Below are 23,140 nucleotides of genomic sequence, written 5' to 3'. Positions count from 1 at the left end.
GTTAACATATGAGGAACGTTTGTCCACTCTTGGACTGTATTCCTTGGAGTTTCAAAGAATGAGGGGAGACCTTATAGAAACATTTTGAATGTTGAAAGGCATGGACAGGGTGGATGTGGCAAAGTTGTTTCCCATGATGGGGGAAGTCTAGTACGAGAGGGCGTGACTTAAGGATTGAAGTGCGCCCATTCAGAACAGCAATGCGAAGAAATTTTTTTAGCCAGAGGGTGGTGAATCCATGGAATTTGTTGCCACGGGCAGCAGTGGAGGCCAAGTCATTGGGTGTACTTAAGGCAGAGATGAATACGTATCTGAGTATCCAGGGCATTGAAGGTTATGGTGAAAAGGCGGGGGAGTGGGACTAAATGGGAGAATGGATCAGCTCATGATAAAATGGCGGAGCAGACTCGATGGGCCGAATGGCCGACTTCTGCTCCTTTGTCTTATGGTTTTATAATATCCACAGCATCCCTGTAGTGAGGTGATCAGAATTGAACACAGAACTCAAAGTGGGGTCTGACCAAGATCTTATATAGCTGAAACATTACCTCACGGGTCTTGAATTCAATCCCACAGTTGATGAATGCCAACACACCATATGCCTTCTTAACAACACTGGCAACCTGTGCAGCAGCTTTGAGTGTTCTATCGACATGGACCCCAAGATCTCTCAGATCCTCCACACTGCTAAGAGTCTTACCATTAATATTATATTCTGTCTTCACATTGGACCTACCAAAATGAACCACTTCACACTTCAGTTAGTCCTGACGAAGGGTCTCGGCCTGAAACGTCGACTGCACCTCTTCCTAGAGATGCTGCCTGGCCTGCTGCGTTCACCAGCAACTTTTATGTGTGTCACTTCACACTTCTCTGCATTGAAGTCCATCTGCCACTTCTCAGCCCAGTTCTGCATCCTATCGATGTCCCGCAGTAACCCCTGACAACCCTGCAGACTATCCACAACACCCCCAACCATTGTGTCATCAGCAAACTTACTAGCCCACCCTTCTACTTCTTCATCCCGGTCATTTATAAAAATCACAAAGTGGAGGGGTCCCAGAACAGATCCCTGAAGAACACCACTGGTCACCAACCTCCATGCAGAATACGAACCATCTACAACCACCCTTTGCCTTCTGTAGGCAAGTCAATACTGGATCCACAAAGCAAGGTCTCCTTGGATCCCATGCCTCCTTACTTACTGAAGGAGCCTGGCATGGGGAACCTTATCAAATGCCTTACTGAAATCCATATACACTATATTCACTGCTCTATCTTCATCAATGTGTTTTGTTACTTCCTTAAAGAATTCAATCAGGCTTGTAAAGCATGACTTGCCCCTAGACAACGCCATGCTGACTATCCCTAATCAGAATCTGTCTCTCCAAATGCTCATAAATCCTGCCTCTCAGGACCTTCTCAAACAACTTGCCTACCACTGAAGTCAGACTCCTGGTCTACAATTTTCTGGGTTCTCTCTGTTCCCTTTCTTGAATAAGTGAACAACATTTTCAACCCTCCAATCCTCCGGTACTTCTCCCGTCCCCATTGATGATGTAAAGATCATCACAAGGGGCTCAGCAATCTCCTCCCTCACTTCCCACAGTAGCCTGGGGTATATCTCATCCGTCCCGGTGACTTATCTAACCATGCTTTTCAGAAGCTCCAGCACATCCTCTTTCTTAATGTCTTTTCACTCAAGAGTTTCAGTCCGCTGTAATCATCCCCACAATTATACAGATGCAAATTACTTCCGCTACCTCCTCCGACTCCATGCATACGTTTCCACTATCGCACCTGATTAGTCATATTCTCACACAGCCCATACACTTGCCCTTCACAAACTTCTAGAGTGCCTTAGGGCTTTCTTTAATCCAGCTCACCAAAGTCATCTCATGGCCCCTTCTAGCTCTCCTAATTTCATTCTTAAACTCCTTCTAACAACCGTGTAATTTTCTAGAGCTCTAACAGTACTGAACATGTTCCCTGAACATTTGCCACATTTCTGCTCTGCATTTCCTTGAGAATATCTGCTTCCAAGTTCCTGCCTAATAGCATTATATTTCCCCCTACACCAATTAAATCTTTTCCCAAATTATCTGCTCCTATCCCTCTCCAGCGCTACGGTGAAGGAGATACGAGTTGTGGTCACTACTTCCAAAATGCTCTCCCACCAAGAGATCTGACAAATGACCAGGCTCATTTCCCAATCAGATCAAGTACAGCCTCTCCTCCAGTTGGCTTATCTACATATTGCGTCAGGAAACCTTCCTAATAAACACCACCCCATCTAAACACCTTGTGCTAAGGAGATGCCAATCAATATTAGGAAAGTTAAAATCTCCTATCACGACAACCCTATTATTATTTCATCGTTCCAGAATCCGCCTCCCTATCTGCTCCTTGATATCCCTGTTACTCTTGGAGGGGTCCACAAAAAACACACAGTAGTTATTGTCCCTTTCCTGTTTCTGACTTCCATCCACACTGACTCAGTAGACAATCCCTCCATAGCTTCCTCCTTTTCTGCAGCCATGACACTATCCCTAATTAGGAGTGCCAGTCCCCCACCTCTTTTGCCTCCCTCTCTGTTCTTTTTGAAACATCTAAAGCCTGGCACACTCAGCAGCCATTCCTGCCCCTGAGACATCCAAGTCTCTGTAATGGCCACAACATCACAGTTCCACGTATTGATCCACACTCTAAGTTCATCCACCTTGTTTATGATACTCTTTGTATTAAAATAGTCACATCTCAAACCATCTGGCTGAGTGTATCTTTGCTCTAACATCTGCCGATCCTTCCTCTCAAACTCCCTACAAGCTTCCCATCCTCTGCCTCTTCACTTCGGTTTCCACTCTCCTCCAAATCTAGTTTAAACTCTCCCCAATAGCGTCAGCAAACCTCCCCGCCAGGATATTGGTCCCCTTCGGATTCAAATGCACACCGTCCTTTTTGTACAGGTCACACCTGCCCCAAGAGAGGTCCCAATGATCCAAAAATCTGAATCCCTGCCCCCTGCTCCAATCCTTCAACCAAGCATTTATCCTCCACCTCATTCAATTCCTATACTCACTGTTGCATGGCACAGGCAGCAATCCCGAGATTACTACCTTTGAGGTCCTGCTTCTCAGCTTTCTTCCTAACTCCCTGTATTCTGCTTTCAGGACCTCTACTCATTTTCGACCTATGTCATTAGTACCAATATGTACCACGACCTCTGGCTGCTCACCCTCCCTTTTCAGGATATAGTAGACGAACCCTGGCACCCGGGTGGCAAACAATCATTCTTGGTTCTTTTTCGCGTCCACAGAATTGCCTATCTGTCCCCTTAACTATAGAGTCCCCTATTACTGCTGCCCTCCTCTTCCTTTCCCTACACTTCTGCTTCCCCCGGGTAGGTCCCCCCTGACTCTTCTCCCTGACCTGTGCGAAGCTTTCTCTCTCTTTGAATCGATTGGTCTGCTGCTAATGCTAGCATATTACAAAAGCTACTGTGGACTCTGGTTTATCTATCAACCAGATGACTTCATCTGCAACATATGCCTATGGCCTATACTTATGCCATCTGTAAGTGCACCAATGGCGCAATATTTGGATCCAGAATAGATGCTCTGGGACGCTGACAGCCAGAAGCTGCTCACTCTTTCCACTGCTGATCCCTCAATGAGGACTGACGTGTGATCTCTCAACATCCTCTTCCTGAAGTCCACAGTTAACTCTTTGGTCTTATTGATACTGTGTGCAAGGTCGTTGTTACAACACCAATGAACCAGCCAATCTTTCTCAGTCCTCTATGCCTCCTTGTCACCATCTGAGGATTCAGCAATAGTTGTGCAATTGGCAAATTTATAGCTGGTGTTTGAGCTGTGCGTAGTCACACAATCATGTGTGTAGAGAGAGTGGAGAAGTGGGCTAAGCACAAATCCTTGAGGTGCACCTGTGTTGATAACAAAGAGTCATTATTTCCAATCTGTACTGCCTAAGGTCACCTGGTGAGGAAGTCAAGGCTCCAGTCGCAGAGGGGGATACAAAGGTCCAGGTTTTTAAACTTACTGATTAATACTGAGGGCATGATGGTGTTGAATAATGAGCTGTGATCAATGAACATTAGCCTGATGTTGGTATTGTTGTTGTTCAGGTGGTCCAAGGCCTAGTGGACAGCAAGTGACATTGCATTTGCTGTAGACCTGTTGTGGCAGTAGTCAAACTGCAATGGGCCCAGGTTCTTGCTCAGGCAAGAGTTAACTCTAGCCATGACCAACTTCTCAAAGCACTTCACCATAGGTGGGAGTGCTCACTCTGCTTTGCTTTGCACTGGTATAATCGATGCCCTTTTGAAGCAGATGGGAATCTCTAAATGTAGAAGTGAGAGTTGAAGATGTCCTTGAATACTCCAGCCAGCTAGTTGGCACTGGTTTTCAGTGCCTTGCCAGGTATACCATTAGAACCTAACATCTTGCAGTTTCACGAGAAAATCTGCAGATGCTGGAAATTCAAGCAACACACACAAAATGCTAGTGGAACGCAGCAGGCCAGGCAGCATCTATAGGAAGAAGTATAGTCAACGTTTCGGGTCAAGACCCTTCGTCAGGACTAACAGAAAAAAGAGATAGTAAGAGTTTCAGTTTCCTTGCAGTTTCACCCTCTTGAAAGGTATTCTGACATCAGCCTCCTAGCCAGATATCACAGGATCACAGATGCTGCAAGGATTCAAGCTAGTTGGAGACTGAAGCATTACAACCCATTTATGAAGTTATGTTTCGCCTTACTGAAAATAATACATTCGATCCGGGCAACTGCAGATTCCCCTGTCATCTGTTGTGGAGGAATTCAAGGTGGCTAAATGCAGAGCCTAATTAAGCTTGCGAGATTCAAATGACCAGTTAAGCAAGCAGGCATTACAACCAGATCTGGGCGCAAGTGGGCAGCCACTGCAGCTGTAGAGCAGGCAGTGTGTTCTCTGAAGCTGCGAGATATCATTGGCAACCCCTGCGTTGGGCGGAAAGGCCTTGGCTCAGTTCACTTCCAGCAGTGGGGAAACGCAAGCATAAGGAACAGGTGAGACATGGTACAGGCAGAAGTACAGATCCCTGAGGAAGAGAAGCGGATGTCAAAGGCAGTGGAACAAGGGTCCCAGGGTGCCTGGACAAAATGGGATCTGCCCAAGCATAAGATCTCATGGGCAGAGTTATGGACACTGAAACCCTTCCATATTTCCTCCCTCTTGCGATCCGTGTATGACACCCTTCCTTTGCCATTACATCTGTACACATGGGGGATGAGAGAGGACCCAAACTGTAAGCTCTGTGGTCGAAAGGGGACACTGGCTCATATACTGTCCGTGTGTAAGAACAGCTCTAACTCAAGGATGGTATAGGTGGCGCCATGATAATGTGCTGCTGGATCTTGCTGACTCACTAGAGCGGGAGAGATGCAAGAAGAGGATGACTGGCACAGATTTGAGGAAGGCCATCACCTTCATCAAAGAGGGAGCTAGGCCTTTCGTAACCAAACAACCAAAGGCAAATCTACTGCTAACAGCCAGGTCCTAGGAGATGAGGGTCGATGTGGGAAGAAGGCTGCAGTTCCCAGAGGTGGTGCATACAACCCTCCGCCCGGACATTGTATTGTGGTCAACTGAAGACCGGAAAATAATTCTGGTTGAGCTGACGGTGCCGTGGGAGGAGGGATGGGAGGAGGCCCATGAGAGAAAGGCCGTGAAGTACCAGCCCTTAGTGCAGGACTGTAAACATAAGGGATGGCAGGCATGGTTGTTCCCTGTGGAGATCGGCTACAGAGGTTTCCCAGCCAAATCAGCATGGCGCTTGTCGTCAGCTCTGGGCCTGAACGAAAGGAGCAAAAAACAAGCAGCTCGTAGGATGGGGAAAGAGGCAGAAGGAGCCTCTTGTTGGATTTGGAGTAGGCGAGAGGGGGAAAGCTGGAAGCCAGGAGCAGATGGGTAGTGATTTGGCAACCACTGCCGGCCCACCAACTGGAGAGTGTCGTGGTTAAGGGTCAAAACACTCTGTGAAGGAGAATACACCCTAACAGGCGTATGTAACAAGTAACAGGTAAGTATGGCATGCAAACCCTGCCACAGCTGCCGCGCACCCAAGTGTGTCTCTAACTTCAATTGCAACTGCTCATTCAGAAACATTTTAACTGTCTTGAAACAATGTTGTGTACTAACTACCTGCAACTGTGACAGAAGATTTCAGCTTTAGTAGTTCAAAATGGGAATATTTGACAGTTGTCCTTGGAAACAAAGAGTTGCCACTCTCTGGTATCGTCTTGAAGGAACGAGAGCAAAACCCCAGTTGTGGAGCCTAAGTCATTGAGTATATTTAAAGCAGTGTTTCTTTATTTAATAATGAAGTCAAAGGTTATGGGGAGAAGACAGCAGGATGGGGTAAGGTGCGAAAAATAAATCAGCCTTGATTGAATGGCAGAACAAACTCAATGAGCCAAATACCCTAATTCTGCTCTATGTGTAAGTAATTTGAAATTAGGTGGTAAGGAAGTGAATTGCTATATGTTTTTGGTAGTTAACTTTATAAGTTGCACTCACCCTGAGTTTTAATTTGATCCATGGTTGCTTCTGAAGGTTTACGTTGTATATTTTTGCTTTCTTAACAGCTTTCACATATGCTTCATGTCCTTGACGAAAATACACAACCTGGAAGGATATACAAAACCCTTAACTGAAATTATAAGGATTAATTATTAGAAGATTATTTTCTGTTCGGTGAACAATTCTCTTTCCACACTCAACCAAATCAAATGTCAGTTTAAATCTCATAAAAACATTAAACATCTTTTCCGGTTGGATCTATTGAAAAATTCATTTTAAGATGATAAAACATATGAACAGAATTAGGCCATTTGGCCCATCAGGTCTGCTCCGCTGATCCTTCTTTTTCCCCTCCTCAGCCCCACTCCCCGGTCTTTTCCACATAACCTTTGATGCCATTTCCAATCAAGAACCTTCCAATCTCTGCCCTAAATACACACAAAGACCTGACCTCCACAGCTACCTGTGGTAATAAATTCCACAAATTCACCATCCTCTGGCTAGAGAAATTTCACCAGATCTCTGTTTTAATTGGACCCCCTCTATCCTGAGGCTGTGCCTTCTTGTCCTAGACTCCCCCACCATGGGAAACATACTTTTCACATCTCTCTCTAGGCCTTTCAACATTCGAAAGGATTCAATGAGATCCCCTCTCATCCTTCTAAATTCCAGCGAGTACAGTCCCAGAGCCACCAAACTTTCCTCATGTGATAACCCTTTCATTCCCAGAATCATCCTTCTGAACCTCCTCTCTAATGCCAGCACATCTTTTCTTAAGATGAGGATGAGGATGAGGAGCCCAAAACTATTCACAATACTCAAGGTGAGGCCTTACCAGTGTCTTATAAAGCCTCAGTATCACATCCCTGCTCTTGTATTCAAGATCTAATGAATGAATGTTAACATTGCATTTGCCTTCCACACCACCAACTCTACCTGCAAGTTAACTTTGTTCTGCACGAGGACTCCCAAGTCCTTTTGCATCTCAGATTTTTGGATTTTCTCCCCATTTAGAAAATATCCTGCATGTTTATTTCTTCTACCAAGGTACATGACCATGCATTGTCCAACATTGTATTTCATTTGCCACTTTTTTGCCCATTCTCCTAATGTAAGTCCCTGGGCAGCCTACCTGTTTCCTCAACACTACCTGCCCCTCCACCAATCTTCGTATCATCTATAACCTTGGCAACAGAGCCATCTATTCAATCTTCTAGCAACACACATAAAAGTTGCTGGTGAATGCAGTAGGCCAGGCAGCATCTCTGGGAAGAGGTGCAGTCGACGGTTCAGGCCGAGACCCTTCGTCAGGACTAACTGAAGGAAGAGTGAGTAAGGGATTTGAAAGTTGGAGGGGGAGGGGGAGATCCAAAATGATAGGAGAAGACAGGAGGAGGAGGAATGGAGCCAAGAGCTGGACAGGTGATAGGCAAAAGGGATACGAGAGGATCATGGGACCCGAGGTCCAGGAAGAAAGACGGGGGGGGCGGACCCAGAGGATGGGCAAGGGGTATATTCAGAGGGTCAGAGGGAGAAAAAGGAGAGTGAGAGAAAGAATGTGTGTATAAAAATAAGTAAGAGATGGGGTACGAGGGGGAGGTGGGGCCTTAGCGGAAGTTTGAGAAGTCGATGTTCATGCCATCAGGTTGGAGGCTACCCAGACAGAATATAAGGTGTTGTTCCTCCAACCTGAGTGTGGCTTCATCTTCACAGTAGAGGAGGCCGTGGATAGACATGTCAGAATGGGAATGGGATGTGGAATTAAAATGTGTGGCCACTGGGAGATCCTGCTTTCTCTGGCGGACAGAGCGTAGATGTTCAGCAAAGCGGTCTCCCAGTCTGCGTCGGGTCTCGCCAATATATAAAAGGCCACATCGGGAGCACCGGACGCAGTATATCACCCCAGCCGACTCACAGGTGAAGTGTTGCCTCACCTGGAAGGACTGTTTGGGGTCCTGAATGGTGGTAAGGGAGGAAGTGTAAGGGCATGTGTAGCACTTGTTCCGCTTACACGGATAAGTGCCAGGAGGGAGATCAGTGGGGAGGGATGGGGAGGACGAATGGACGAATGAACACTTCACCTGTGAGACGGCTGGGGTGATATACTGCGTCCGGTGCTCCCGATGTGGCCTTTTATATATTGGCGAGACCCGACGCAGACTGGGAGACTCACAGGTGAAGTGTTGCCTCACCTGGAAGGACTGTTTGGGGCCCTGAATGGTGGTAAGGGAGGAAGTGTAAGGGCATGTGTAGCGCTTGTTCCGCTTACATGGATAAGTGCCAGGAGGGAGATCAGTGGGGAGGGATGGGGGGGGGGACGAATGGACAAATGAACACTTCACCTGTGAGACGGCTGGGGTGATATACTGCGTCCGGTGCTCCCGATGTGGCCTTTTATATATTGGCGAGACCCGACGCAGACTGGGAGACCGCTTTGCTGGACATCTATGCTCTGTCCGCCAGAGAAAGCAGGATCTCCCAGTGGCCACACATTTTAATTCCACATCCCATTCCCATTCTGACATGTCTATCCACGGCCTCCTCTACTGTGAAGATGAAGCCACACTCAGGTTGGAGGAACAACACCTTATATTCCGTCTGGGTAGCCTCCAACCTGATGGAATAGTATAGAAGATGCTGAGTAGAAAAGAGCAACACAGACAAATGAATGAAGCAGAAAGGAGATCAAGAAGGAGCATAAGGAATCATGTCATTTTAAAACACGACTAACAATAAATACATTTAAATAAACATGTATCTCAAATCTATAGAGGAAGTGGTTTGAATGGTAAATCCTGCCCTGCCAGGAAAATGTCTTGTATACCACCATTTTCTATTGCATTCTCCCTTACACATTTATCTAGCTTCTCCATTTGCTTCACCTACTTCCTGTGTAACAAGTTCCATATTCTGTGGAACACTTCTTTTAAAAAATCAGAGATTAATGGAGCTAGGGCTTTACTTCAGAGATTAAGGGAACTATGGCTTTACTCTTTGGAGAGGAGGAGGATGAGAGGAGACATGATGGAGGTGTACAAGATAATAAGAGGAATAGATAGAGTGGATAGCCAGCGTCTCTTCCCCAGGGCACCACTGCTCAATACAAGAGGACACGGCTTTAAGGTAAGGGGTGGGAAGTTCAAGGGGGATTAGAGGAAAGTTTTTTACTCAGAGAGTGGTTGGTGCGTGGAATGCACTGCCTGAGTCAGTGGTGGAGGCAGATACACTAGTGAAGTTTAAGAGACTACTAGACAGGTATATGGAGGAATCTAAGGTGGGGGGTTATATGGGAGGCAGGGTTTGAGGGTCGGCACAACAAGGGCCTGTACTGTGCTGTACTGTTCTATGTTCTATGCTCATACATGACATACAAAGCAGGCATATAGATCCAGCAAGTGGAACGTTAACCTTTATTGTGAAAGGACAGAAGTACAAAGGCAGAGAAACCTTGCTACAGCTGGAGTGTTAAGCACAGCTTCAAACTCCTTACCCAAGAAAGGATATATTTACATTGGAGGTAGATCAGGAAAGGTTCACCAGTTTGATTCACAAGGTGAACTGGTTGTCTAATGAGGGAAGGTTGAGTCGTTTAGGCCTGTACTCCCTAGTGTTTAGAAGTATAAGAAGTGACTTAATTGAAATGTTTAATATTCTTAAGGCTTGATAGGGAAGAGAGGAAAGGTAGGATTTTGAACACTACAGCTGAGTACCAGCCCTTCAGCCCACAATATTGTGACGACCTGTTAACCTACTCCAAAGATCAACCTCACCCTTCCCTCCTACATAGTCCTCCATCTTTTTCTATCAATCATCTAAGAGTTTCTTAAATGCGCCAAATGTATCTGCCTCTACCACCATGTCTGGTAGTGCACTATGCATACTTACCACTCTCTGTATAATAATATTACCTCTGACACCCCCCAGTACTTTCCTCCAATCACCTTAAAATTAGGCCCCACTAGGTATTTGCCATTTCCACCTTGGGGAAAATGTCACAGGTTATCTACTCAATCTATGCCTCTTATCACATTTATCAAGTCATTTCTCGTCCCTCTTTCATTATATTTCATCAGGAGTTTAAGGAAATTTGGGTTTTCACTGAAAACACTCAAAGATGTACTGTGGAGAATATTCTCACTGGTGGCGTCACCATCTGTTACGGGGGCGGGGGGGCGCACAACAAAAGATTGAAATAAATTGCAGAAAGTTGTAAAATTAGTCAACTGCATCACAGGTACCAGCCTCTGTAGTATCCAAGACATCTTCAAGGAGTGATGCCTCAGGAAGGCAGCATCCGTTGTTAATGACACCCAGCACCCAGGACATTCCTACCAAATGGTCGCAGCCCGAAATGTCAACTGTACTTTTCTTCCATAGATGCTGCCTGGCCTGCTTAGTTCCTCCGGCATTGTGCGTGTGTTACCCAGGACATTCTCACTGTTACCGTTAGGAGGGAGGTACAGAAGTCTGAAGGCACACACTCAGTGATTCAGGAACAGCTTCTTTCCCTCTGCCATCTGATTTCTTAATGGACATTGAACCTATGAATACTACCTCACTGCTTTTTATTTGTTTCTGCACTACTTATTTAACTAGTTAATATATGTGTATATATATATATATATATATATATATACTGTAATTCAGTTTTTATCATGTATTGCGTTGTACTGCTGCCGCAAAGTTAACAAATTTCATTACACATGCCGGTGATATTAAACCCAATTCTGATTTCTTTGCACTAAAGAGAAAAGCTGTGGCTCATTCAATCTATCCTTTCTTTAATTATTGGGATACGGTTCAGAATAGGCCCCTCTGACCTCTCGAACCATGCCATCCAGCAATCCCCCGATTTAGCCTCCGCCTAATCAAGGACAATTTACAATGACCAATTAACCTACCAACTGTTATGTCCTTGGACTGTTGGAGGAAACTGGAGGTAGTGAATTTGCGTAACTTATTATCACAGGCAGCTGTGGAGGTCAGTCGTTGGGTGTATTTAAGGCAGAGCTTGATAGGATCTTGACTGGACATGGCATCAAACGTTGCAGGAAGAAGGCTAGGGAGTGGGGCTGAGGAGGGGAAATAAAAGGACCTGCCATGATTGAAAGGCAGAGAAGATTCAATGGGCCAAATGGCCTAATTCTGCTCCTGTGTCATATGGAAACCTATGCAGTTACAAGGAGGAAGTATAAACTCCTTACAGGCAGCAGCAAGAATTGAACCTGGGTCAGCAGTACTGTAAAGCATTATGCTAACCACCAGCTACTGTGTCGCCCTCATAAGACATGCTCTCTAAATAAAAATCTGCATCCCCTCTAAAGCTTCTACATCCTTCCTATAATGAGGAAGAAGCTATCCTCCATTTCCCATGACAGAGATGAACAAGAATTTATTCCCTAGTAGATCATGGATCTCTTGAATCCTCTTGAGTATGTCAAAGAGGCCACATCACTTAATATATTCAAAGCTGATTTTGAGATGGAAGGGAGCTAAAGATAAAGGGAAACAGGCAGGAAAGTAGAATTCAGCTCATGATCAGATTAGCTACGATCCTAATTTATGGCATAGCTGATCCAAAGCTCAATATGGCCTATTTCAGCTGCTATATGGTATGCAAGTGCTACCCAAGTTCTTCACTGAATTTATTGTTGATCACAATCATCTGAATAAAAGGTCAATTCTGTTTGTTTCTCCAACAAAAGCTGTCTGCCCTCCTCCACTATCTATTATTTTCCATTTTTAAAATTTTGGATTTCAAGCATCTTTCTCGCAAGGCTTTAATGATAAATTCTTCAACAGAGTAGATTCATTTTATTTGCTCTGTCAAGGAACGCAGCGTTTAACTTCCTATTATTGGAACTGAACAGCAAATCAAGACAATTTTATGTCATTCATCATATTCATAGTGAATGCTGTCACAGCTAATGAGGCTGCATGTTTATGGAAAACACAAGTAAGTTTGTAGATGCTGGAAACCCAAAGCAACACACTAAAATGCTGGAGGAACTGAGTATCCTGTGGAAATGAACAAACCGTTGACGTTTCGGGTCGAGACCCTTCTTCAGGGCTGGAAAGGATGGGAGAAGATGCCAGAATAAAAAAGTGATGGGAGGGGAAAGAGGATAGCTAGAAGGTGATCGGTAAAGCCAGGCAAGGTAAAGGACGGGAAAGGATGAAATCTGATAGGAGAGGGGAATGGACCATAGGAGAAGGGTGGTGGGGAATGCAGACATCCCACCCTGCAAAAACTCATTTCAGGGAGGTAGCACCATCAATTTGCGGGAGACTTCCGGGAGAAGTGGGATGTCTGCAATAGAGTAGCTCCTTAGCAGCTAGCCAGCTAGTTTAAATAACGTTAGCTATGCTAATGAACGAATGACACCTGTTAAACTCACCTCAAAATGTCTTTTACAGTCTTAACCCACCATGGGCAATAGAAAAGTCATTGTTGCAAACAGCACAGCGAGCAACACTGTCATTATTTTGACCCCTATTAGGCAGGAGTACACTTTAGTGTAGTCTGGGGTGATGTACGTTTTATATTTTTTTTTTGGAACACTCTGCCATGGCACGCTCGCGCTCTCTCTCTCTCTCGCTTGCTCTCTCACTCTCTTGCTTGCTTGCTCTCTCGCTTGCTTTCTCTCGCTCGCTCTCAAAAAAATTGATTTCCGTGATATTGTATATAATTTGCGGGCATCAGGGAGCCAGTATTAATATGCGGGAGACTCCCGGCACTTCCGGGAGAGGTGGGATGTCTGGGAATGAGAACCGGGGGGTTGAGAGGAGAGATAAGAGGCCTAGGTGGGAAATGGAAGAGAGGAGGGGGAGGAAAATTTTCTTTTTTTTTACCGCAAGAGGAAATCAATATTCATGTCATCAGGTTGGAGGGAAGCCAGACTAATTATAAGGTGTTGCTCCTCCACCCTGAGGTTGGCCTCATTGTGGCACAAGAGGAGGCCATGGACTGACATGTCAGAATGGACTTGGGAAACAAAATTGGCCAATGGGAAGTTTCACTTTTGGTGGATGGAGTGGAGGTGCTCAACGAAGTGGTTCCCTAAGTTACAACGGGTCTCACCAATTTAGAGGAGGCCACACTGGGAACACCTGACACAAGAGATTCGCAGGTGAAGTGTTGCCTCACCTGGAAGGACCGTTTGGAGCCCTGAATGGAGTACAGCATATGGAATAAGGTAGATGATCTTATTGCACAGTTAGAGATTTGCAGATATGATGTAGTGGGCATCACCTAGTTGTGGATGAAAGATCATAGCTTAACATCCAAGAATACACAATGTATTGAGAGGACGGGTGGGTAGGCAGATGCGGTGGGCTGGCTCTGTTGGTAAGAAAAATGAAATCAAATCCTTAGAAAGAGGTGACATGGGATCAAGATACATGGAATCCTAGTGGGTAGAGTTAAGAAACTGCAAGGATTAGAAGTCCCTAATCAGTCCTCCGAACAGTAGCCAGGATGTAGGCAACAAGCTACAACGCAAGATAGGGCAATGTTATGATAGCCATGGCAGATTTCAATAAGCAGGTAAATTGGGAATATCAGATTGGTGTTGGACTTCACAAGAGGGAATTTGTAGAGTGCCTACAAGATGTCTCAGATTGTGGTTCGGCCTACTAGGGAAAAGGCAATTCTGGATTGGATGTTGTGTAATGAACCTGATTTGATTACAAGCCTTAAGATAAAAGAACCCTTTCGAAACAATGATCACAATATGATAGAATTCACCCTCCAGTTTGAGAGGGAGAAGCAAAAGTATGATATATCTATATTACAGTAGAGTAAAGAGAAATAAAGCAGCTTGAGAGATTAAACTCGTTTTTCAGAGGGCTGGGAATTGGAGCACCAGGTCAGAAAGTGAAGGATCATACCTGAAAGTTAATGTCAAAGATAGTATTGAAAGGCAAAATCGAAACAACAGGTATGATGGGTTGGATAGTTTGAAGTGTGTATATTTCAATGCTAGAAGTATGATGGGTAACGGTGAATGAACTTAAGATCATGGGACGGGTCATATTCTGCACGGAGGTCGGTCATCAGTGGAGTGCCTCAGGGATCTGCTCCAGGACCCTTACTCTTTGTGATTTTTATAACTGACCTGGATGAGGAAGTGGAGGGAAGGGTTAGTAAGTTTGCTGATGACACAAAGGTTGGAGGTGTTGTGGATAGTGTGGAGGGCTGTCAGAGGTTACAGTGGGACATTGATAGGATACAAAACTTGGCTGAGAAGTGGCAGATGGAGTTCAACCTAGATAAGTGTGAAGTGGTTCACCTTGGTAGACCATATATGATGGCAGAATATAGTATTAACGGTAAGACTCTTGGCAGTGAGGAGGATCAGAGGAATCTTGGGGTCTGAGTACATAGGACGCTCAAAGCAGCTGCGCAGGTTGACTCTGTGGTTAAGAAGGCGTACGGTGTATTGGTCTTCATTAATCGCGGAATTGAATTTAGGAGCCGAGAGGTAAAGTTGCACCTATATAGGACCCTGATCAGACCCCACTTGGAGTACAGTGCTCAGTTCTGGTCGCATCACTACAGGAAGATGTGGAAGCCATGGAAAGGGTGCAGAGGAGATTTACAAGGATGTTGCCTGGATTGGGGAGCATGCCTTATGAGAATAGGTTGAGTGAACTCGGCCTTTTCTCCTTGGAGCGACGGAGGATGAGAGGTAACCTGATAGAGGTGTACAAGATGTTGAGAGGCATTGATCGTGTGGATAGTCAAAGGCTTTTTCCCAGGCCTGAAATGGTTGCCATAAGAGGACACAGGTTTAAGGTGCTAGGGAGTAGGTCAGAGGAGATGTCAGGGGTTAAGTTTTTTACTCAGAGTGGTGAGTGCGTGGCATGGGTTGGCGGCAACAGTGGTGGAGGCAGATACGATAGGGTCTTTTAACAGACTTTTGGATAGGGACATGGAGCTTAGTAAAATAGAGGGCTATAGGTAAGCCGAGTAATTTCTAGGGTAAGGACATGTTTGGCACAACTTTGTGGGCCGATAGGCCTGTATTGTGCTGTAGGTTTTCTATGTTTCTATGTTTTTAACATGAAACTACAATGTTGTGGCCATTACTGAAACTTGGTTGAAAGAGGGACAGGAATAGAACATAGAATAGTACAGTACATTACAGGCCCTTCGACCCACAATGTTGTGCCGACCCTCAAACCCTGCCTCTCATATAACCCCCCACCTTAAATTCTTCCATAAACCTGTCTACTAGTCTCTTAAACTTCATGAGTGTATCTGCCTCCACCACTGACTCAGGTAGTGCATTCCATGCACCAACCACTCTCTGAGTAAAAAACCTTCCTCTAATATCCCCCTTGAACTTCCCACCCCTTACCTTAAAGCCATGTCCTCTTGTATTGAGCAGTGGTGCCCTGGGGAAGAGGCGCTGGCTATCCACTTTATCTATTCCTCTTAGGTGATTAATGTACCAGGTTTTCAAAGTTTTAGAAAAGATAGAAAAGGTGTGGGGGCGGGGGGAGAGAGAAGAGGGAGTTGCTCTACTCATCAGGGACAATATCATAGCTGCACTCAGGGGAAACATAATGGGAGACACTGAAGCCATTTGGGTAGAACTCAGAATAGGAAGGGTGAAATCACACTGATGGGATTGTACTACAGACAACTCACTCCCTCTCCCCACTGTCAATAGCCACCAGGACACAGGATACTACACTGAGAAACAGATATATAATCAAATTAAGGAAACGTGTAAAATAATGGGGTTGTTGGTCATGGGAATTTCAACTTCCCTAATATAAACTGGGACATTCTTTGTGCAAGGTGTTTAAATTGAGCAGAATTTGTTAAGTGTATCAAAGTGGGCTTCTTAAATCACTATATGGACGGTCCAATGACAGGAGGGGCCTTACTGGACCTGGTGTTGGGTAATAAACCTGGCCAGATGACTGACCTTTCAGCGGGTGAATAGTTAAGGAAAAGTGACCACAACTCCTTATCTCTCAAGATAGCTATAGATAAAGATAAACTCTCTCCTCACGTTTTAAATTGGAGTAGGGCAAATTATAAGGTAGGAACTAAAGAGTTCATTGGGAACACCTTTTTTCTGGTAAAGCCACATCAGACATAGAGGGTGTTTAAAGATCAATGGCTGAGAACAGCATAGCTATGTTCCTGTTAGAAGGAAGGATGGGGATGGAAAGATAACAGAACTGTTGATATCCAGACAGGTAATGAATTTAGTCAAGAAAAAAAAAAGTAAAGTATGTAAAGCTTCAGAAGTTAGGATCAAATGGAGCACACGAGTATAAAGAAGCCAGAAAAGAACTAAAGGGGATTAGGAAAGCCAGGAGGTACCATGAAAAGTATTTAGCAAGGTGAGATAATAATAATTACATCGTTTTGATACTGTTGATGGGGACGACCTAGCAGCGACAAGTTGCAGTGGTTGCGTATCTGGCACCGAGACGGGACCCTGAGCTCAGAAGGGAAGGAGGGAAAAGAGGAGAGCAGTAGTGATAGTGGATTGGATAGTTAGGGGGACAGATAAGAGGTTCTCTGGAACAGATCGAGAATCCCGGATGGTCTGTTGCCTCCCTGGTGCCAAGGTCCGTGATATCTCGGATCGAGTTCTCAGTATTCTCAAGAGGGATGTCATGGTCCATGTAGGAAGAGTGAGGAGGTCCTGAAAGGTGAGTTTAAGGAGTTAGGCACCAAGTTAAAGGACAAGACCTCCAGGATAGCAATCTCAGGATTGCTACCAGTGCCGCTTGCAGGCAGGTTTAAAAATAGTAAGATAGCTCAGATCAACACGTGGCTGAAGACATGGTGCAGGAGGGATTCATAGATAATTGGGCAGTTTTCCAGGGAAGCTGGGACCTGTTCCGGTGGGATGGTTTACATCTGAACTGGAGGGAGACAAATATTCTTGCAGGTAGGTTTGCTAGAGAGGCTCCCGTGGATTTAAACTAGATACAAGGGGGGGAGGGGAACCAGAGTGTAGGAACAGATGTAGGGGAGAAGCAAGAAAAAGAAAATAGTAATGTTGTTTGCACCGTTAGTGATAAACAGAGAGGAAGAGGTGGAAATTTTCTTAAATGCATTTATTTTAATGCTAGGAGCATTATAAGAAAGGTGGATGAGCTTACAGCATGGATTGATACCGGGAAGTATGATGTTGTAGCTATTAGTGAAGCACCGTTGCAGGAGGGATGTGATTGGCATCTAAATATTCCTGGATTTCGTTGCTTCAGGTGTGATAGAATCGGAGGGACAAGAGGGGGAGGTATTGCATTGCTTGTCAGAGAAAATATTACAGTGGTGCTCTAGCAGTATAAATTAGAGGGCTCGTCTAGGGAGGCTATTTGGGTGGAATTGAGGAATGGGAAAGGTGTAGTAACCCTTATAGGGATGTATTATAGACCACCTAATGGGGAGCGAGAAGTGGAGGAGCAAATTTGTAAGGAGACAGCAGATATTTGTAGTAAGCACAAGGTTGTGATTGTGGGAGATTTTAATTTTCCACACATAAACTGGGAAACCCATACTGTAAAAGGGCTGGATGGTTTGGAGTTTGTAAAACGTGTGCAGGATAGTTTTTTGCAGCAATACATAGAGGTACCAACTAGAGAAGGGGCAGTGTTGGATCTACTGATAGGGAATGAGATAGGTCAGGTGACGGAGGTATGTGATGGGGAGCACATCGGGTCCAGTGATCACAATGCCATGAGTTTCAATATAATTATGTAGAAGGATAGGTCTGGACCCAGGGTTAAGATTTTTGATTGGAGAACCGCTAACTTTGAGGAGATGCAAAAGGATTTAGAAGGAGTGGATTGGAACAAATTGTTTTATGGGAAGGATGTAATAGAGAAATGAAGGTCATTTAAAGGTGAAATTTTGAGGGTACAGAATCTTTATGTTCCTGTTAGGTTGAAAGGAAAGGTTAAAAGTTTGACAGAGCCATGGTTTTCAAGGGATATTGGAAACTTGGTTTGGTAAAAAGAGAGATATCCACAATAAATATAGGCAGCATGGAGTAAATGAGGTGCTCGAGGAATATGAAGAATGTAAAAAGAATCTTAAGAAAGAAATTAGAAAATCTAAAAGATACGAGGTTGCTTTGGTAAGTAAGGTGAAAATAAATCCAAAGGGTTTCTACAGTTATATTAATAGCAAAAGGATAGTGAGGGATAAAATTGGCCCCTTAGAGAATCAGAGTGGACAGCTATGTGCGGAGCCAAAAGAGATGGGGGAGATTTTGAACAATTTCTTTTCTTCGGTATTCACGAAGGAGAAAGATATTGAATTGTTAAAGTAAAGGAAACAAGAAGGGTAGTTATGGAAAGAATGACGATTAAAGAAGAGGAAGTACTGGTGCTTTTGAGGAATATAAAAGTGGATAAGTTTCCGGGTCCTGACAGGATATTCCCTAGAACATTGAGGGAAGTTAGTGTAGAAATAGCAGGGGCTCTGACAGAAATATTTTAAATGTCATTAGAAACAGGGATGGTGCCGGAGGATTGGCGTATTGCTCATGAGGTTCCAATGTTTAAAAAGGGTTCTAAGAGTAAACCAAGCAACTGACGTAAGCTTGACGTCAGTGGTGGATAAATTAATGGAAAGTATTCTTAGAGATGGTATATATAATTATCTGGATAGACAGGGTCTGATTAGGAACAGTCAACATGGATTTGTACGTGGAAGGTCATGTTTGACAAATCTTATTGAATTTTTTGAAGAGGTTACTAGAAAAGTTGACGAGGGTAAAGCAGTGGATGTTGTCTATATGGACTTCAGTAAGGCCTTTGACAAGGTTCCACACGGAAGGTTAGTTAGGAAGATTGAATTGTTAGGTATTAATATTGAAGTAGTAAAATGGATTCAGCAGTGGCTGGATGGGAGACACCAGAGAGTAGTGGTGGATAACTGTTTGTCAGATTGGAGGCCGGTGACTAGTGGTGTGCCTCAGGGATCTGTACTGGGTCCAATGTTGTTTGTCATATACAGTAATGATCTGGATGATGGATTAGTAAATTGTAAATTGGATTAGTAAGTATGCAGATGATACTAAGATAGGTGGCGTTGTGGATAATGAAGTAGGTTTTCAAAGCTTGCAGAGAGATTTAGGCCAGTCAGAAGAGTGGGCTGAAAGATGGCAGACGGAGTTCAATGCTGATAAATGTGAGGTGCTACATTTTGGTAGGACTAATCAAAATAGGAAATACATGGCAAGTGGTAGGGCATTGAAGAATGCAGCAGAACAGAGGGATCTGGGAATAATGGTGCATAGTTCCCTGAAGGTGGAATGTCATGTGGATTGGATGGTGAAGAAAGCTTTCGGTATGCCGGCCTTTATAAATCAGAGCATTGAGTATATGAGTTGGGATGTAATGTTAAAATTGTACAGAGCATTGGTAAGGCCAAATTTGGAGTATAGTGTACAGCTCTGATCACCGAATTATAGGAAAGATGTCAATAAAACTGAGAGAGTACAGAGGAGATTTACCAGAATGTTACCTGGGTTTCATCTCCTAAGTTACAGAGAAAGGTTGAGCAAGTTTGGTCTTTATTCTTTGGAGCGTAGGAGGTTGAGGGGGGATTTGATAGAGGTATTTAAAATTATGAGGGGGATTGATAAAGTTGACGCGGATAGGCTTTTTCCATTGAGAGCGGGGAAGATTCAAACAAGAGGACATGAGTTGAGAGTTAAAGGGCAAAAGTTTAGGGGTAACATGAGGGGGAACTTCTTTACTCAGAGAGTGATAGCTCTGTGGAATGACCTTCCAGCTGAAGTGGTTGAGGCAGGTTCGATGTTGTCATTTAAAGTTAAATTGGATAGATATATGGACAGGAAAGGAATGGAGGGTTATGGGCTGAGTGCAGGTCGGTGGGACTAGGTAAGAGTAAACATTCAGCACAGACTAGAAGGGCCAAGATGGCTTGTTTCCGTGCTGTTATTGTTATATGGTTATATATGGTTATATGGAATCCTAAGGCATTCTATATATACATCAAGACCAAGCGGATAACTAGGGAGAGGGTGGGACCACTCAAGGATAAAGAACATTTGCTTTGATGCTGTAAATCTGAGTGAGGTACTTAATGAGCGCTTCAAGTACTTAACAAGGAAAAAGAAGTTAAAGACCAGATTAGTGCTGTGTATAAATATGTGAGGGTGTTTAGAGGTCAAGAAGGAGGAAGTGATGGGCCTCCTGATGAGCATTAACATGAAAATGTCCCCATGGCCTGATAGGATTTACCCCAGGTTATTGAGGGAAGCAAGAGACAAGATTATGAAGCCTTGACCAGCATCTTCGTGTCCTCTCTAGGCACAGGAAATGTCCCCATGGACCGGCGAGTGGCTAACGTACCTCTATTTAAGAAGGAGCAAGGGAAAATCCTGGAAACGTCAGTGGTAGGGAAATTGCTGGAGAAAATTCTAAGGGATATAAGCATTTGGAACCTATGGCCTAATTAGAGAGAGCCAGCATGGCTTTGTGCAGGGCAGGTCGTAAATTACTAACTTAATTGAGTTTTTTTAAACAAGTTGACAACAGAGATTGATGAAGGTAGAGCAGTGGATGTTGCATGGATTTTAATAAGGGGTTAGACAAAGTTCCTCATGGGAGACTAATCCAGATGAATATGCATGGGGTCTGTGGTGAATTGGCTGTTTCGATTCAGAACTGGTTTGTGCACAGAAGACAGAGGAAGGTTGAAGGGACTTAGTCAAGCTGATCTGAAATTAATAATTCCATAGGGACCTGTGCTGGGGCCTCGGCTATTTGTGATGCACAATATATAAATGACCTGGATGATACCAATTTTGGAGGAGTTGTGGATAGTGCAGAAGACTGGCAAAGAATACAGCGAAATATAGATCAATTGCAGTTATGGCCTGAGTAAAGGCAGATGAATTTTAAATCAGATAAATGTGAAATGTTGCACCTTGGTAGGTCAAATATAAGCAGGCAAGACCCTCAACAATGTTCTTAAGCAGAGAGATCTTGGTTCATAACTCCATTAAAGTGGCGATACAGGTCGATAGAGTGGTTAAGAAAGCTTATGGAATACTTGGTTTTATTAATCGAGGTACTGAGTTCAAAATTGCAGAGGTTATGTTGAAAATTTTTCAGTTATATGAAGAGTAAAAGGGAGGTGAGAGTTGATATTGGATCATTGGGAAATGATGCTGGTGAGGTAGTAATGGGGAACAAAGAAATGGCAGATTAACTAAGTACTTTGCTGCAGTCCTTACTGTGGAAGAGGTCTGTGAGTGTCGGTGAGCAGGAGTGAGTGCCATTGCAAAGGACAAAGGACAAAGTGCTAGGCAAACTGAAAGGTCTTAAGGTGGATAAGTCACCTGGACCAGATGGACTAAATCCCAGAGTCCTGAGAGATTGCTGAAGAGATAACTAATATATTGGTCATGATCTTTCAAGAATCACTTGATTCTGGCATGGTCTCAGAGGACTTGAAGATTGCAAACGTCACTTCACTTTTCAAGAAGGCAGGAAGGCAAAAGAGGAGAAGTTATAGGCCAGCTAGCCTAACCTCAGTCGTTGGGAAAGGGTTGGAGTCCATTATTAAAGATGAGGTTTCAGGTTACTTGGAGACTAACGATAAAATAAGTCAAAGTCAGCATGGTTTCCGTGAAGGGAAATCTTGCCTAACAAATCTGTTAAGAGTTCTTCAAGGAAGTAACTAGCAGGGTGGACAAAAGGAGAGGCAGTAGATAACATTTACTTAGATTTTCTGAAGGCATTTGATCAGGTGCCTCACATGAGGCTGCTTAACAGGTTAAAATTGTACAGTGTTATTAAGGAAATATACTGGCATAGATAGGGAATAGCTGACAGGCAGGAGGCAGCGAGGAGGAATAAAAGGGGCCTTTTCTGGTTGCAGAGGGACTTAGGATAAATCACAGGTTCAGTCTATAGTAAATGCAATGCTGGCATATTTCAATATAAAAGCAAGGAGATAATGTTGAAGCTTTATAAGACACTAGTTTGGCCTCACTTCGAGCATTATCAACAATTTTGGGTCTCTTATCACAGAAAGGATGTATTGGCATTGGAGAGAGTTCAGAGGAGGTTCACAAGGATGATTCCAGGAATGAAGGGGTTAACTTATGAGGTGTGTTTGTAGCTTTGGACCTGTACTCACTGGAATTTAGAAGAATGCGTGGCGATCTCATTGAAACCTACAGAATGTTGAAAGGACTTGATAAGGTGAAGGTGGATGTGGATGGGTGGTCCTCTGGTGGGTGGTATCCAGAACTAGAGGGCGCAGCCTCAAGACCGAGGGGCAACTTTAAAGAACAGAATTAAGGAGGATTTTTTCTTTTAGCCAAAGAGTGGTGAATCTGTGGAATGCTCTGCCACAGACTATGGTGGAGGCCAAGTCTGCTAGCATAGTAAAAGCAGAAGTTGATAGATTCCTGATTGATCAAGGAATATGGTGTAGGGGGTTGAATGGGATCTGAGATAAGCCATGAACAAATGGCAGAATGGACTCGGTGGGCTGAATGGCTTAAGTCTGCTCCTACGTCTTACGGTGCTTGGGAAGCTGAAAGG

General features: G+C 44.2%; 1 protein-coding gene across 5 annotated transcripts in view; it reads right to left on the bottom strand.

Moving 5' to 3' along the window:
* brwd3 (bromodomain and WD repeat domain containing 3) overlaps window positions 1-23,140 on the bottom strand; it is a 278,952-nt gene that overhangs the window by 127,997 nt on the left and 127,815 nt on the right. For 4 of the 5 annotated variants that reach the window (XM_063060431.1, XM_063060433.1, XM_063060432.1 and 1 more), the window contains exon 25: window positions 6,575-6,682. In XM_063060431.1, coding sequence (XP_062916501.1) covers window positions 6,575-6,682 — 108 coding nt within the window. Of the gene's footprint in view, window positions 1-6,574; window positions 6,708-23,140 lie in introns of all 5 variants that reach the window. The other variant, XR_010019491.1, reaches the window with a different exon arrangement.

This window comes from Mobula hypostoma, chromosome 10 (genome assembly GCF_963921235.1).
Source record: "Mobula hypostoma chromosome 10, sMobHyp1.1, whole genome shotgun sequence".
Taxonomy (NCBI): Eukaryota; Metazoa; Chordata; class Chondrichthyes; order Myliobatiformes; family Myliobatidae; genus Mobula; species Mobula hypostoma.
This window is presented reverse-complemented; position numbering and strand designations above follow the sequence as displayed.